The 17155-nt window shown below is 38.7% G+C and overlaps 1 protein-coding gene across 1 annotated transcript in view; it reads left to right on the top strand.

Annotated features, from left to right (window-relative positions):
* The window catches only part of sez6b (seizure related 6 homolog b), a 259161-nt gene that overhangs the window by 97158 nt on the left and 144848 nt on the right, over window positions 1-17155 (top strand). Inside the window, exons 2-3 of the mRNA XM_084350932.1 lie at window positions 4182-4775; window positions 9365-9498. Of these exons, the coding sequence (XP_084207058.1) occupies window positions 4182-4775; window positions 9365-9498 (728 nt within the window). The remainder of the gene's footprint in view (window positions 1-4181; window positions 4776-9364; window positions 9499-17155) is intronic.

The following is a 17155-nucleotide window of genomic DNA, read 5'->3' as shown; positions in this document are numbered from 1 at the left end:
TGTGTCTTTCACAGTTTTTCTTGTAGATTTTGATGCCAGTGTGTCTGATTCTGCTCAAAGAGCTGTGAGCATTTGAAGAAGTGAGGTGCTGGCTAGAAAGTGACACAGCTACAATAAACCCTGATTGTTTGAGGCAGATAGCTATTAGCCAGCAGAGAGAGGGAGCTATTATGGTGGAAATGAAGCATTGTTAAAGAAACATAAGACTTCCCTCAGTGGATGATAGCCTCCTGAAGGGGTCTCAGATTAGATCTCACAGGTGCACTTGGGAGGGGAGCGCTGATCATTACACTGGGAGAATTATAGCGGCTCATCAAATCTCCTCAGGAATGAATATTAAGTCTTATTGCAAGGGGGATAGGGAGGGTAGAAGCCAATGATGTGAGAATTGTTTGGGTTGTGCTGCTCGGCACTTGGGTGTAAAAGCACTAATGCACTGCTCCACAGAAAGACGTTTTGAGAGGAAATATGGCTAAAATTCAGCTTTGAAAGATGGAATAACTTTGCAGAGTGCAGAGTGCAGAGCTATGTGAGTGAATGTTCCTGTCTCCAGCCAGAAGTATGAGACAGGTTCTCTCTGCCTTGATGTCAGAGTGAAGCAGAGCAGTGAACGGGGAGAGATAAAGAGGATGACTGAATTTCAGATTTATTTTCTGGCTATGAAGTTATACTTTCTGCTGTCAAAATCACTACAGCTCTGTGAAATAAAACTTACATTTCAAGAGAGATAAATAAATGACACAGTTTGTGAAAGCTACTGTTTGAAATGTGATGCCCCCCTTTTCAAAGTAAAGAAACAGCGTTGTTTGGCAGCACAGAATTGTATTTACACTCATAATGTGCATACGTGCACTCCTGTGGCTTGTAATGCAAATAAACACACAGCAGCAAAATCTAATTATAGTAGAACTCTGGTCAGTTATTCCAGTTTTGCAGCAGGCAGCTGAATTCAAGACTAAATCAGTAAAATAATGAATTTTTGTTTAGTGCAGGATAATTCATAATCCAGTGCAATTCCACCACATCAGTTTTCAACAATAGGTTATTGCATGATGCTATGGTGAGCTGTTTCATGGAAAGGAAAATTCTTTAGCTCTGCACTACTGCAAAGCTTTCAAGGTTGGATTCTCATCTAAAGTGAGAATCTTCCTTGGGACCATCAAGGCCCTAAAGTCCCCTGGTTCACTTTGTGACAATTAGTTTATGGTAGTTTGATTCATTTCAAATCAAAAGTATAATGTAGACTGAAATGAAAAGTGCCTTAATGTGGTTCCTTATTTTTTGTTTATAATTGTTGCAGGTGGGTCCTTGCCAAAATCTTTTTTGCAAAAAATTTTTTTTATTATTCCAGTTGCTAACATGGTACATATTCCTCTAAGCAAAATACTGAAGCTGCTATGTGAGTGCCTGACAACATTAAAATGTTCTATTCCCACCCCACCATAGTGCTCCACTTCTGTGCCATGTTCAAACACTTTATTCCTTGAAGAAACCACAAATTTAACATTTTCATTAAATTCCATCACTGTTCAGTTGTGAGACCAGTCGGAAAATTAGGAAGGATGCAATTTAATGACATCCAAATAGACTGAGTACATACAACAGCCTTTTTATGCTGATAAAATACAGATTTTAGGGGAGAACAATATGTGTGCTGTGCTTTCCCACCTGACATCAGTGTTAAAAATAATGGGGTTGGAGAACTTTCTACTGGACAAACTTTTTAGTGCTGCAAATTATTTTTACTATGAGGCAAACATGTCAATATACCCCTGCTGTCCCTCTCTCTCTCTCTCTATCTCTCTCTCTATCTCTGAAGCTTTTCTTTCTGTGCATGAAACCAGCAGATGATCACAATGAATAATTGAAAATATGCTTTATTAGTTCTCTTAAATACAAATGAAAACGTTTTTTTACCAGCAACATATTTTTATTCATATTCATCTGTGTATCTATGTAACATGTGGCTTGGTATGTTTCTTTCTGGGTTGAATTTATGTCTATGATGGTGAAAGTTGGATCATCAAAATGTTTTTTTAGTCATTCATATAATTACAGTGAAGTTACAAGTTCCATCGAGTTCCATTGTTTTGTTGGTTTACATGTAGGCTAATTTATTTTCCTTGAACAGTTTAATAAAAATTAATAATTAATGGAATCTCAACTATATACCATTCAGTTAGCAAAAATTAAGCAGTAACAGCAATAACAGGATTTTAAGCTCTTCATGATGGTTTTGACTGAAAACTTCTTATAATTCTGACCTAAGGCTAAACTATTATTTGGATTTCCACAGAGAAATGTGGAAAATTGAGTTAAAAAACCCCACACTTGTTTCCCATCCACTACTATCTGATTTAACCAAAACCATTACAGCCAAGTTTCTGCTCTACCACAATGTATTTATCACAGCCACGAGCCCTTATCTGTTCAAAATAAAACCTTCAGGAGCGACTTTTAGAAGAAAAACTGTTAGAAAGGAGAGGACACAGGCAGTTCCTCTCTGACATTTTTAACCAACCATCTTTGTGTGGACAAAACCAGAGATGACTTTGTTCTCCTGCAAGAGCCTGGTGCTTGTGGCATATCTTTGAATTATCCACTCTAGATAACATGTGCATAACTGTGCATTGCTTTGAATATGTGCACCATTTCCTCAAATGAGATAGAATGACACACCGGCCCTGTTGCCTTCAGATGGCTGTCATACAGGCAGATATTGGTATGCCCTTAATCTAACCCAGTACACACTCAAATTCAAATGATTTTGGAGATGTTTGATTGGGCTATTTTTGACAGTTCTACTGTCTGGAGCCTATAGTATCTGTGTGAAATAGCACTTATAACATTCAAAAAGGCATTCATGTGATTTTGGAAAGGTGTATGCCAAGGCCCAATCATCAATGCCAAGAGGCACAGTACACATCACCAAAGCGTACATCACTTACTCTGGAAGACCTCCTTCAACAAAAGCCATAGCGATATGGTATTTAATTGCATGCTGATATGCATGACAAACACTCCCAGCTGAGTCACTTTACTCGGTGCTGGTAAGTTCAGGCAGTCCACACACAAGATCCCAAACCAATGAAAACTTCCCAAAGCTCAGTTAATGACGTTGCAAGGCATAGCAGAGTTTCAATAATTTGTGTATCTTTCAATCATTATATTTATAAAAAAATAATAACAATAAGCCAATTAACACCAGCCAACATGGTGGAAGAAAGTTCAAGGGCTCAAGCTTTTTTAATACATACCAGGTTAAATACCAGGTTTTCCCTGTAAAGGCAACGGGATGCTTCCATATACACAGTGGGTGAAAAGGATGGTCTCTTGGGCCTAGACATGCACTTGCTTGTTTAAACCTTCAACTGGCCCTGACTACTTCAGACATTTGATGATAAAAATTACAGCATAACTCTGCGCCACCTGCAGTAGTTATACTGTACATATCAAAATCATCAAGGAAAAGCCTCATGTATTATTTCCAAAATGGTCCTTGAACATACAACAAGCAAATCAATTGGCCATGTTGGAAATTTTTTCCTGTTATAGGAAAAACCAAACACTGCCATTCATAGAAAAATGTGAAAAATCCTACCATCACCGGAAGGAATTGAAATTGAAATATCCTGTAACACAAAACAGTAGATGGGAAGGCGAATGATCACCATCTGATTTTTGACATTTTTATTTTTACATTAATATGTTAAATATGTGTTAACAATATTATGCAACTTGACACATATAATAATTTGTGTGTAATTTAGTTTCCTATAAAAAGTAACATTTTTTAAATTATTGCCAAAGTCAAAAAGAAAAGAAATAAAGGAAAATAATTACTGTTTTGATTGCAGAGTAAAAAAGTGGCATGAGAAATCTGTGAGTTACTGGTAGATTAAGGCTGCTTGTACTCTTGATGTTTTTTGGCTTGAAGGCGTCTTGGCCTGTGTTGGTGAGATGTGTTATAACACCGGCTGGTTGCTTGCTGTAGCACCATGCTCCATCACGAACCAATTGAAAATGGGATTGGCAGTGTGTTAAATGGCTGTGATGGAGCCAGAGCAGAGAAGTGAAGCCAGAAACCTCTACACCTGCACAGCCAAGTGATGATTGAGTCTCTGGTATGAATCAGTGTTCCATCCAACTCACATCTATTATTCTCTTTCATTCTCTTTCAGCCTCTGACTCTGAGGATGATCTTTCTATCACCCCAGGGGGCCCTCTGGAGAGCGGGGCCAGCCTGTACCCCACCACCCAGGACACAGGCAGGAGGCTCCCCATGGTCACCACCGCCCCACCTGTCCACGTCCCAAACCACCACCCCCTCTACAGGAATCCCCTCCAACACCCGGCCACGCTTGGGCCTCACAGTCAGCCGAAATACTTCGAAGACAGCGGGGGATCCAGCTCTCACCCCAGCGCTCAGCCCACGTTCTCCACCTCACCAACCAGGACACCACTGGATAATGGTGATAAAAGGGCTTCAGATGAGAGTGCTGAAAGCTCCAACATGCAAACAACCCTTGTAATGCATGCATTAGCTGCCACTTCTCTTTCTAACACCCCCGTTACAGTCACTGGTGCGGTGCTAAAAGATCCAGAACATGCCGCCATCATCCCCTCTGCTGCTTCTACTCTGAGGGAGAAAGATGAAGTGAGGCCAGATCAGCCTGTCCTCAAGCAGAATGTGGCGGCCAGCAGCGATGAAGAGGAGACAACCACCACCACCACCATCACCACCACCACCATCATCACCACAATGCAGAGTCCAGGTGAACAAAGACTCACTGTTTTTTTTGATAAACCATATAGCATGATAATTATATGCCTTCCGATGATTTGAAAATATTTATAGAGAAATACTACGTATGTGCTTTTGTCAGTGCTTTTGTGTGTGTATGTGCATGTGCGTGTGTGTGTGTGGGTTGAGGGGTGTGACAGTTAGGATTTGTTGTGACTGGAGTCAGTGAAATTGAATAATAAAGTTTGATTGTATTGGACTGATTAATTCCAATATGAACAATACCCCCAATAACTAGTTCATGTCGGTTTATGAATGTGGTTGGATCAAAATATGAAATCATTTAAAAACAGCTCCCTAACAACAATATTATATATTGAACATAGACTAACATGTTTTTTGGTATTATAAATATAATGATAATAACAATAAATAATTTTAGCATAACATTTTGACATATACTGTATGTTTTGTGTTATACTGAAATACCTGGTTCACAAAGGTGTTTTACTTTTACATGTCACCAGGCACATGTAGAATGATTTGCCTTTTTTTATTTTTTTAATTCCATAAAATCCATTCATTCCATTCCATCCATTTTTATTCAGTTATTTCCACCAAGTCAGATTTTTAAGATATTATTTTTCCAAGGCTCACTTATCTCAATTAGTTAAAGAATTTACTTGCACTATTTTCTTGTGCTTAACATACTGTACATTCTACACTAGAGGCCTTTAAATGCTCACATCATTCAACGTCCAGTTCGTACACACAGGCTGTTTTTTGAAAATATGTTTTAAGTTGGATTCAAGAAAGCTCTGATGGCTTCACTCAGACTTGATAGTAGGCTATTCAACTGTTTTCATTGAGTAAAACTAACTATGACTAAACTGATCCACATGTGTTAACTCAGTGGAATACCCCCTTAGTTAGTAGTTGTCTGCCAGTTTGTTTGCAGTTAAGCAAAACATTTCATCTATACCCCTCGTCTTGATCAAATAAATAAAACATTTAAAAAATGCTGTGGTGCTGAATTTACAATGTTGGCCATTATAAATGATCTCATTTCATGTTGTATTCCATTTTTCTCTGGGAATTTAGTCCTACATTTCTGACACTGTCAGAATTTAGACTAAGGCTGTCTTTGGGCTAAATCACAGATTGGTGGATGTGTGTCACAGTAAAATCTAGAATCACTGTTTTGGATTGACAACAGCATACTCAGAAATTCTGCCAATGTCGTATACACTCTGGGTATTTCTTGCGTACACAAAATCTTGAAACACACTACTTACTCAACTTGACGTCATACTAAGTGAGAATAGTATGCAATAGTAGTATAAGTAGGCAAGTTCAAACACATCCACATACTTTTAATACTCTAGGGAGGGAAGACTAATGAAGGACAGCTGAAACTAAGTAGTGCAGTCAGAAAAAAGAGGAAAATCACTAAGGAAATATATAAAAGAAAACATGACACATGAGGATAAAAAACAGAAAACCACTAAACTGAAACTATTTTGGCATTTGCTGTATTTTTAGAATCTGTCAGAAGAGAATAACAGTGTCCATTACAACTTAATTCAGTTCACAATGTGACATAAATAAATGATATCAGCTCGTTGCATTAGACAGCAAACAACAAATGCATTAGATTGCATGCGCACCAGGTATATTGTTGGTAACATTGAACCATAACGAATTAACAAGATTATTACTTTTCTAAAGAACAAAACATATTTGAAAATCGTATATAATTACCTCTATTTGAAACTAATGTAACTCATAAAATAAAATTGAATTTTCTAAATATTAATCAATTAGAATCCTTCAAAACAGAGATACATCTCAACATTTTCTGACTTATGCCACAGCAGTCCTCTCTCTTTTGAGACTTAACCAAAGGATGTTTTTTTTACTTTAGAGTGCACCCATACTGTCCTCACACCCTCAGCTAATATCCTCTGTATTTGCATCTCACGATCACACAGCCATGGGGCTGAAATAAATTACAGCAGCATCAGTGCATCACTAACCCTTCATCACGTGGTCCAAACAGGGACCACAGCACCCTGAGATTGTCATGAAGAAAATACACATCAGGGGTGTGATTTCTTGGTGGACTCTAGGAGCAAGATGGAAGCAGCTAGATTAATCAGCTCATCCGTGTGCACGGTGATGGCAGGTCAAAGCACAGACAGCCTGTACTGTACACAAAATCCCAGTGTGGCACATACTGTATATCCAGGCACAGGGTGAATGACAACACTGTAGTGCAGTAATAATGTTGGAGTGGACACTGCCTAAGGTGAAGTGCTGAGGGGACATAGAGAGGATGTTCTTCTTCATAAGGAAGCACTTGAGCGAAAGTTTACTTTTTAGCTCCGAGAGAGGGAGGGATGAAGGTGGTGGAGCAGAAACCCCAGAAGGCCACCAGGAAATATTCTGTCATCATAGGGCTGAGCTATTCAGAAAGGAAGCAGGAGAGGCAGAAACCTTGAAACAAAGTCAGATAGTGTATATGTGTGTTCATAGCACAGTCTGTACTTGTACAGAATGTGCAATAAAATTACACTGATGTATGCAGGTTTGCTCATCTTGGCTTTTCCGATATCCCATTCACATCTGGCACATGATGTGTGATCGCTGTGTGGATATCTGATATGAATCAGAGAAAACTTACCCTCATTCCAGTGTTAATACATGCAGAACAAACAGTCAGAATGCCATGTGGTCTGGCTTACATTGCTTTCGAGTCTCAGCAACGTACAACATCTGTACAGGGTGACCACATCATTCAAAAGAAAAATCCAGCCAACAAAGTACAGATCATCTGATTCTACCTCTTGCTGTCGTCCCAAGTTACCTGTCAAAAAACTACAGACGAACCCTTCCTCTGAAAAGGAAAAAATAACAACTAATCTTATTTCCCAGTTGGTGAGACTCCTTTCCTTGCCTCCTCTCCTCATGTCTTAGTTCCTCCCACCTGAGATATGAGCAGAGGAGGCAAGGAAGAGACACAAGGAGAGAGGAGGCAACAGGAATTTAACAAAATGAGATGTCAAAGTAATGTCAATTACAAGGTACAAGCTAAATGTATCGTCATTTTTCAAATCATAAGGGTTTAAAAAATGAAACAATGTTTGAGTCCTTTGTGCTACATCTATTATGGAAAATTAAGTGTTGATGATGAACTGAGGAGTCTCACAGCCGGGGGAATGAAGCATAGTCTGGTGGTATGGCAGCAGATACTTCTGTATCTTTTTCCAGATGGCAGCAGGGTGAACAGACTGTGGCTCGGTGGGTGTTGTCTTTTAGTATCTTTGGGCTCTGTGAAGACATCTCATTTCACTGATGTCACTGATGCTCAGTAGATGGTACCAGTGATGTTCTGGGTTGTTTTAATCACCCGCTGCAGAGCCTTCCTGTCCTGGGCCCAGCCTGAACCATGCCAGTTTGTGAAGTTTCCAGTCAACATGCTTCCTGTTGCTCCGCTGTAAAAAATTGACCAGTAGGATGTAGAGCCTCTTCTGTGCTTTTTTAACCACTGTGGTGATGTGTGATGACCAAGATGAACTCTCAACATTGTTTATAATGCAGCAGATGATGGTGGTGTCAACCCTGATACTTCACAATAGAGTTCTCTTGATGTCTGGGAGTGCAGTCATGGCTGTACAGTGTGAACAGGAGGGGGCTGAGCACACAGCCCTGGGGGGCTCCGGTGTTGAGTACTAACATAGAGGAGGTGTGACTACCAATTAAATATGACATGCGGCACAGCTGCATCGTCTGTTCATTGTTTTGATATAGTCTACCGCTGTGTTTTATGATCTGTCAGATGGGCATAACAGTGTCCATTTCAACTTAATTCAGTTCACAATGTGGCATAATGTGACATCAAGGTAAAATGTAATTGAGGGATGCGGTTAGAACAGCTCCTTATGAGGCGCTACACAATGGATCTCAAAGAACTAATACAATTTGTGAATACACAGGAATATTTGTTAAGTCCTGCTCCCACCATGGCTTGTATATTCCAGTGCCACGCCTCTTTTATGTCATGGTGTGGATATACCTTTGCATCCTCGCTCCTCTCATCTCAAGATGCATTTCAGGAATTGAGACATCCTTTAAGAGGGCATGCTCAGATCGATTTCTGCATCACAGGCAAGAGGACAGAGGAGACCAGGAGACCAGGAGGAATGAAATAGAGTACAGCAAAATTGCTACAGAGGCACTGCAATCACAGTCAGGCACAATCTGGACCATAATTATGATCAGCTACTTTGTGTACAAAGTTGACATTTTTGCCTGAGTACAGCCAAACAAGCTGTATTGATAAGAATGTATGCCAGTGCCTGCCAAAATCATACATATAACCATTGCAACAGCTTAAATCATCTGGTTAAATTAGAGAAAGATCATGGTCATGGTTTTTCCTTAAACTAGGTGGTGAGAGTTCCTGCTGTCCCATGGTCTCAGTGCTGTTTCAGGATACGTTCATTGTTGCCATTACTTAAATTATGATAGAAGATGCATTGACTAGTACATTCATGCAAAATGTTAGTAAACTGTTTGTGAATCAGGAATACCAATGTTTGCTGCTGTTTGTACCTGCAGTTCCCTGCCATCTGAATCTGACCGGGCCAGAAGGATACATAGAGGCTCCTCCTCATTCAAGCTCTGCTTTTCACTCCACCATGGACTGCAGTTACATCATCACTGTCTATATGGGCTATGGAGTGGAGGTCCAGGTAAGAGCCAGACTAGCATCTATCCGTCTGTTTGTCTATCTGCCTGTCTGCCTAATGGTTTACTTTAAGGGGCACTATGTAGTTTTGTAGAAGAAATTTAAACCCAGACTTTATATATTTACAATATTAATGATGTAATGATACAGACTCATAAATATTATTTTTTCCATAACTGAATAAACAAGCTGTTCTCAAAGGAAAATAAGGTCCCCAGAACACGTTGAGGTTAGAAAGGTGTCAGGGTCCGCCACATATAAACTAAGTAAAATAGTATATTTAGTTTGTTTAGGCACAGAAAATCAGTCAATGAAGATCTTTCTCTTCTGATTAACATTTCTTCCACAAAACTACATAGTGCACCTTTAAAATAACTAAACTACAAAAATGTGTCACAGCGGTGTGATATAATTTCAGTTATTGTTGAAATGTATTGTATTAATATTAAAAATAGTCAGATTTGAGTCATATTAAATAAAAACAATGGTTTTCAAAGTGTACCTTTATAGGATGGAGTAATGGGAAGGCAGTTAGCTTCCTAGTGTATCCCAGCTGTGTTGTTACATGTTGTGTGCTTTTGGCTGGCTTACTAACATCAGCCACTGGTAAGCCTACATTCAGGAATAAGCTGTTTTAGTTCAGAGTTGGAGAATGTGTGCAGCAAGTGGCTTCACTGTGTGGATGGGGTTTCTACAGCGCTATGTGCAGTCACAAGAGATACCCTAGTTGTTGATGGGAAGTAAATACCTTCAACACAACAGCAGTGTTACTGCTTGTTAAATCACAATGTCTTCCACAAAACAACAAATTATTTTCTAATTTGTGAGCATTCAGAGCCATTTCCAGGTTTAAAACCCTCAGACTGTCTTCAAAGTAAGTTGATGCTCAACTCACTTTCTACACTTTATTATGCTTGCAAGTGATTCTGTTCCAATTGTAGTGTTATTTACAATGACAGTTATTTGCCTTTACCTGAGTAAATCTGTCCTCAAGACAGTGGTTTCCAACTCCTGAGGCACAGACCTTTACTGAGCCAAGAAATAATTTGTGAAAGGCTACACAAAACAGTGTGATTTGAATCAAATACAGGAGCATACAGTATACAACATGCAAGTAATTACATAATGGCAAGTATTAATGTTAATAAAAGAAAAGTCTATATTAGGGCTGTCAAGTGATTTAAACATTTTTTGTAATTATTTACAAGCTTATTAGTGATTAATTAAACTAAATTCATTGCATATGCCAATATTTGCTGTAAGCATTTAAAAATATTTCAGTGCAAATGTATTTTGGTAGATGAGTGAATCAATGAATAAATGGACATTCTCAACTTTAAAAGGAGGGGGTATTTTAAGCTATACCATCTGACTATTAACCACAGCCCATTTTTGGTTTGAGAAAGAATGTTAACCATTTGACAGTTAGAAACACTGGCTTCAGTGGGACTTTTTCCCCAGCATTAAGGAAATACAGTATTTTACATGGCACTGAATCTGAATCATAACGCATGTTAAAAATGATTATGTTATACTGTATATTATGTGAACGTGAAATGTAACTATGGTACATAGACATGGACAAATGTGAACCTATCAGTGGTTTGCGGAAACTGTCAACATTTTATCCTGTGACTGGGCTGTCTGACTGAAAGTGTGATCTCAGTGACTTACTGACTGTGGACATATTGTTTAGACATTTAAATGGATTGACGTTCTAGCAAGGTGACATGCTAATCAGCAGTGTGTGTGTGTGTTTGTGACCTCTGTCAGGCTTAGCTTTGTATTTAGACATACCCTCTGTTGTCTCTGTGCATGTAATGGCTATGGAACCATTCTGACATTGTCCAGTTGTCCAAACCAGTTCAAACCCTGAGCATGGTGGCATGACCAGACAGAATGCTTCAATTAGAATATAAAAGTGTCATCATTACATATATCGCCAGATGTGTATGGGCCAGCAGTAGAGAGATATACATCTTATATGGCAAATTCAGCGTTAGATTATGGTTCCATTATGTACTCTTTTCTTTCTACAATATGTTTGGTTTCATAAGAGGATTGCACCAGAAATATGTCATAGATTTCCAAGACACAAAAAATGCTTTTATAGCACCCAACTCTGAAATACCAGCTTATGTGTCCTCACATGTATGACAAGAGGCTTTGGATTAAAAGGTCAGTGAAGACTGAAGAAAGGCCAGTTTCCTCATGTTTAGATTATTATTTGTCTGTCAGACGTTTACATTTCATGATGCTATAAGCTGATCCATTCTTAATACCCATGTGAATTCACACTGTACATTCTGTAGATCATAGGTCCCATCTTTGACAATAAACCTCATCAGCTGGTCGACTGTGTGAACATAATGAACTGTTCAACAACACATTTAAACACAGATTTAAAAGAAAGGTAAATTTAACTTGTGGAGAGTTGTTTAACACCCCACCAAGGACAATCCAATGAGAATAATCCACATATTTGGAATACATTAAGAAAGAAATGAGGGAACCAACACTAACTTATGCATCAAAGCTCAGTGCTTCAACAGAAGCATGAATTCTTTGCATATATATCTGGTGGTAGGACTTCGAAGTGCGGGGCTTCAGTACATCAGAGCAGGACTGTGACATGATAAAAAAAACTGTGTGGAAGCCAAGTGAGACTGCTTGGTCCTCTAAAGTAGAAATTCTGCAACCTGGTCCACACAGTGTTGGCTACTGGGCTGCAAAGCTGTTATCTCTCTCTCTCTCTCTCTCTCTCTCTCTCTCTCTCTCTCTCTCTCTCTCTCTGTCCACACACCCATATGCACGGTGGTTGGTGGTTCATTCATCATGACGGTAGATCACATGGACACTGAGCTAACCAGGGAATGAGCTTAAGTTTAAAGTATAATTAAATGACTGAACACATTTTTTAACTCACTTTATCTATTTATTTGTTTATTTTGACCTCTCCGGCAAAATGTGTTTTCATCATCATGAACCAATATGTAACTTAAAGTGTGATGTGAAAACTGGGAGCCTGCTGTATACATACGCTGAGATTTTTGAATGAAAGAGATGTCTTGTGTACACCAGATTCCATATTAATAGGTTCATGATTTTCCAATATGGGAGAACAATGTTTAAATCCCTTATCAGAAATTATTATTCAGAGATAATTATTCCTATACGTCCTAAAACACTCCTGGTAGGGTCTTTTAATGTCTGTATAGTTTTATATTCACAATCCCAAGTGGGAGGTCTGGCCTTCACACAGTGTAACAAATCTGGTTGCTAATTTAAAGGAGCTTATGGCCAGAGTTTTAGTTTAAAACATTCAAAAAGATGAACAAGTTATCAACAGTGTGAAGAAACAACAGTGATGGTCTTTTTTGTTTATTATCCTTTCAGAAATTCTCTGTGGCAATAGTAAAACAAAATTGTACGAACTACATCTTTAAGGTATTTATATGTTACACAGAGTGGCTTAGAAGTAAATCACAACTGAAAAACTGCCAGATCATCTGAGAAGGCAGAAAATTCACACACTAAGATGTGACTTAAACTAACCAGTGTAGCAAATGTAGACAGGTCCCTCACATGGGCAACCAGGGAAAGTCTTAAGTTTTAACTGGTAATGAAACAGTCTCAATTTAATATTGAAGCCTATATATGACCAACATAAACAAACATGACCATCAGGCTATTTCTGAAAAATTATCATAGTTATTCTTGATGCCTGTAACTTGGTCCAGTTATGCTAAGTCATACAATTAAAACTGTTTTATGGCAGAGTACTGAGGACGAATTAAGGAGTCTCACAATTTAGGGAAAGAAGCTCTCTGTAGTCTGGTGGGACGGCAGTAAAACTAAGTTCATTTTGTTTCTCCCATATCGTCTGTTTTCCCATGACCCACCAGAATCAACATGCAAAAAAGTTCTTGTAGTCGCTTTAAACTGTATTTCAAAACAAGAGTGAATAGATAGATAGATTTTATTGTCCTTTCCTGGATAATTATTTTCACATTCTGTACAGCCACAAGAATTACACACACAACGAGAACAACATCAATACCACAGATGTATACCCGCCAAACACATATGCATTCCACCACAGTTACAATCTCTTCATTCTTTTATTTAGTTCAGTTATGGATGAATATCAGTGTCCGACGCTTAATTCGTCAGTTCATCGATTCATCCTTTAATCATGCCAAATGTTCTGGACACTGTTGAGGATTCTTTTTTTTTACAGCATTGACAGAAATCATTGCCATCTGACAATATTTGACACCTAGAGGTTGTACTGGATGGAACACAACATGTTTACTGTTTTCTCATTTAAATACACTTTCTCTTTAATTGCTTTAGAGCTGCAAGTCTTTATTTTCTCAGTGATTTAATGTGGCTGCAGCCATCACTCACCACTTGGCAGCACTGAGCCGACAATTTCCTGTGGAAACACTTAATGGCTAAATTTACCTCATGAATAACTAAAAAGATTCAAAGACACTGAAGATATGAGCGAAGGAAAACAGGTTTTAACCTCTTTTTGTCAAAATGTGAACATACCAAGTGTAGATAGATTGTACGTACAGAGAAATGACACATATACTAGCACACCGTGGAAATATACCGTAGATGTCCAATGTCACCTCCACAAATGTGTTTGGCCCGTGGACAATGGCAGGAGCTCCAAATGATTACAGCCACTCTCTCCACTCTAGGGCATTCAGTGTCGTTTTGAAGCATCTGACCTTTTTGGGGAGGCTTAGGCTATGTGATGATTTAAGTAGCGCCCTTGTCTCTACCTGAAAACCCCCTCATCCACATGATTAACTCCAAGAGCTTTGCTTCCTGCTGCTCATAAAATATACAATGGCCATTATGCTACTGACCTTCCAGATGCCTGGCCTAATATATTTAGGATAAAAAATGAATATGTGGTTGCAAATCATTGTCAATGATGTCTCCCAGCTGCTTCCTGTCGCTGATGCAGAGAGAAAGCGAAAGGAAATAAAGGGAAAGGAAGGGAGAGAAATGGGAGGTAGATGAGGCCAAATAAAAAAGAAAAACATAAAAAGACATGATGAGCGCAATGGTGTAGAGGTCTACTCTCAGACATGGGCGGATTCTTCAGTCAACAAATAAAGGAAAGACCTCTCAAATACATGAATATCTAAAAGGTTCAGCCTGTCAAATCAAATCAATTTTATATATATTGCCCAAAATCACAATCACAAGGAAATGAGGAGAAGTAGAACAAAGAGGGCAGGGAAGGTTTGATTGGGTCAAACAAGCACAGGACTTTTATTCAGGGGACCGCTGTTTGTGTCCAGTGTTGAAGGGAAAGTCACCAGGGAATTGTTTTAACTTACAAATATGGTTACGTTTCTTCCGTAACATAAATACACTTGTATCTGAAGTTACAGAAGTATATTATTGATTTTTACCCAAACCACAATGCTTTCCTAAACCTAAACAAGTAGTTTTGTTACCAACCTCTGAATCATCTATCAGATTTGTTCATCGATTCAGGTCTGGTCCTCTGCTGAGATTAGGAATGGATACATCATCTTCTCACATAGCTAGCTATTGGTCTACATCCACGAAAACAGGTACAGATTGTAACAGGTAGTACATTGTAGGTCAACTACAGAAAAAAACAACTCTTATATCAACATTTTCTTTAATTGCTGTGAAAAATGCTATGTCCTGCAACGCAGCCCAATCAACTTGGAAATGAAATTCATATTAGACATTTCTTCAGCACACTGATCTTGTCCAATAATTAAGTTCAATACGATTCAGGAAGTTGTTCTATTAAAGAAGCTAGGCAGAAAGTAAAGGTATGGTAGTCATAGTGTTGGATGTGCATGTTGGATATGCGGGAGAATGGAGTTTGCGTCTCATCACAGACCTGATTTTTTAAACTTCGTGTTTTGCCTAACCCTTACCATTGTTTAACCATAGTTTATTTCCAATAACTGTGATCTTTCCCCAACTTTATTTGCTGTCACAGTACAGTTAGTAATGGAGAAATGATTTATTCTTATGTCTGGGTGACCAATTCATATTATGCCTTATGTCTATTCAAGTCACAACATAGCATATATTGAATGCCATGGTTGTTGGTCACCAAGAAAGGATGCTGGCCTACCAGAGCCCCTTGAGTTTGACTCATTCCCTGCGGTCTTGACTCACTTGCTGCATGGTGAGAGCAGGGCCCTCATCTTCTGTTCCTTCCCAGTACCATGCACTGAAGGATCATGACAGAAACTGCACCAAAAACTTTGGGGAGGAGGGTAATCATTCATTGTACTGTACATCAGGGCCTCAAATATAGAGTTCCACAAGCCTGTCCTCATCAGAAAAACAACCATATCAGTTGAAAATGCAAGCAGTTTATTACAACCATATTAACATTTGTTGTTGGGTGGTGACTTCTATCAGTTGTAGTAATTATTACACCTGGAAAGGAAGAAGTGAGGAGAAATAGTATAAAGAGTGAAAAGTCTGTATAGGGGGAGGGTGGGGATGGACCATTGGGTTAAACAAACACAGGACTTTCATTCAGGAGACCGCTGTTCATGTCCAGTGTGAAACCAGAAGTCAACTGAAGTTACATCGTTAAGTTTCTAGGGTAATATGGGTATGTTTATTTATTACACTGTATGGATATATTCTAGAATGTACATTTCTTGTGTTTTTGTTGTTCTCGCTGATATGTAGTTTGTATTATTATTCTTATTCTTATTATTATTATTATTATTATTATTATTATTATTATTATTATTATTATTAACTCAAACCGCAATGTTGGTCTGAACCTAATCAAGTAGTTTTCTTGCCTAAATCCAACCAAACTGCCACTGTACGACGAAGGTCCAAAACATATGTGGCTGTTACAGAGCAATGGTTTTGGGAACGGTTATATATGTTGTTTTGGGAGATGCTTACAATCAACCTATTCAGTCATTTAGGCATGAGGATGTATTGAGCTCCATACTACCTGCAGCATGCTAAATGTCTTACGTTTGTCACCTTCCTCCTCACTCTCTTTGCTTCACCCTCTGGTGTATTCTCTTTGACAGGTTCATATAAGATAAGACTACACCTTCTTGACACTTGGCAACCAGTCAATAAGACAAATGTGACAATGTAATTACAATGTTCATGTTGTTGAAAGATCAAGTTTTTTAAAGGAAGTTAACTGGATGGATAGGAAAGGGTAAAAGGAGAATGAAAAAGAATAGAGAAGGTAGAAAGAAAAGGGCGGTTATAGAAGATTGCAGTAGGTGAGTGAAAAGAAAGGCCATCAGAGAAATGTGAGGAAATTAAGAATAGGTGGAAAAGAAGGGCAGAGTGGTAGGAGCAGATGAGGATGAGAGAGAGAGCACAAAGATGACTGGAGGACAGAGTGTGGAAGGAAAGATAAGGAAAGCAGTGGAGAAGCGAAGAAGGGGAGATGATAAGCAGACTAACACCTGAGATAAAATAAATGTAGTCCTCTCTCATCCTCCATTTACTTTCATTATTAAAAACAACTCCAGTGCCCGGATGTGCTGAGCGGCAGTAGTTAATTAATTGCTCATGGATTATCTGTCCTCTCCTTTGTTTGTTTACGGACGTCTTTAAATGTGCCTCGGCTAAAATGTCTTATCAGCTTCTCTTAA

The sequence above is a fragment of the Pagrus pagrus genome, assembly GCF_965226575.1.
Source record: "Pagrus pagrus genome assembly, chromosome: 4".
Classification (NCBI taxonomy): Eukaryota; Metazoa; Chordata; class Actinopteri; order Spariformes; family Sparidae; genus Pagrus; species Pagrus pagrus.
The sequence above is the reverse complement of the archived record's forward strand: the minus strand, read 5'-3'. Positions and strand labels throughout refer to the sequence as shown.